At 48.0% G+C, this 740-nt stretch overlaps 1 protein-coding gene across 1 annotated transcript in view; it reads right to left on the bottom strand.

Moving 5' to 3' along the window:
• The window catches only part of adgrd1 (adhesion G protein-coupled receptor D1), a 28482-nt gene that overhangs the window by 2933 nt on the left and 24809 nt on the right, over window positions 1-740 (bottom strand). The window contains exons 19-20 of the mRNA XM_025053817.1: window positions 602-740; window positions 174-417 (exon numbers count right to left, since the gene is read on the bottom strand). Coding sequence (XP_024909585.1) covers window positions 174-417; window positions 602-740 — 383 coding nt within the window. The remainder of the gene's footprint in view (window positions 1-173; window positions 418-601) is intronic.

Here is a 740-nt window from a genome sequence, read left to right as displayed (position 1 = left end):
ATAAAAATATAAATATAAAAAATATAAATATAAAAAATATAAAAATATAAATATAAAAAATATAAAAAATATAAATATAAAAAATATAAATAACTTGTCAGGTTTCGAACAGGTCGGAATCCTCAACCACTGCACCACCGACTCGTCATTGCTAACTTAACAAAAATAACTACAATTTAAAACCTCTTGACATGACCAGTAATCACCGTCACAGAGACCGACCAGTAGAGGGCAGTGTCTGTGTCGTGTGTGTACAGACCCACCCCAGCCGATGCCGTAGTAGTAGGCGTGTTTGCTGCCCTCTGACCCAAAGACCTTGACCACCATGCTGTACAGGTGCAGTCCCTCCACCAACATCCAGGCGAAGGCGCTCAGGAAGAAGAAGTGCAGCAGGACGGCCATGACCACACAGGGCATCTAGGGGGCGACATACACACACACACACACCACAATACATGGGTTATAAATGTCTACACCAGAGGGCGCTGACCAGGACCGACAGATCAGCAGCGTCGATTCCGGTTCTGGTTGACCTGCTGGTGACCTCTGGTGACCTCTGGTGACCTCTGGTGACCTCTGGTGACCTAGTCTGAGTTCTTACCGTGCCCGGCTCGAAGCGAGCGCTGATCAGCAGCAGGATCTCGGCCACCAGGATGGCGAAGGACAGGTTGGCGTGGATGTGGTACCGTTGGTTACAAATGGTACTGACGGACCTGCGCAGAGGAGACAGAACGCAGTAC

This window comes from Cynoglossus semilaevis, unplaced genomic scaffold (assembly GCF_000523025.1).
Source record: "Cynoglossus semilaevis isolate Cse_v1.0 unplaced genomic scaffold, Cse_v1.0 scaffold282, whole genome shotgun sequence".
NCBI classification, from domain to species: domain Eukaryota; kingdom Metazoa; phylum Chordata; class Actinopteri; order Pleuronectiformes; family Cynoglossidae; genus Cynoglossus; species Cynoglossus semilaevis.
The sequence above is the reverse complement of the archived record's forward strand: the minus strand, read 5'-3'. Positions and strand labels throughout refer to the sequence as shown.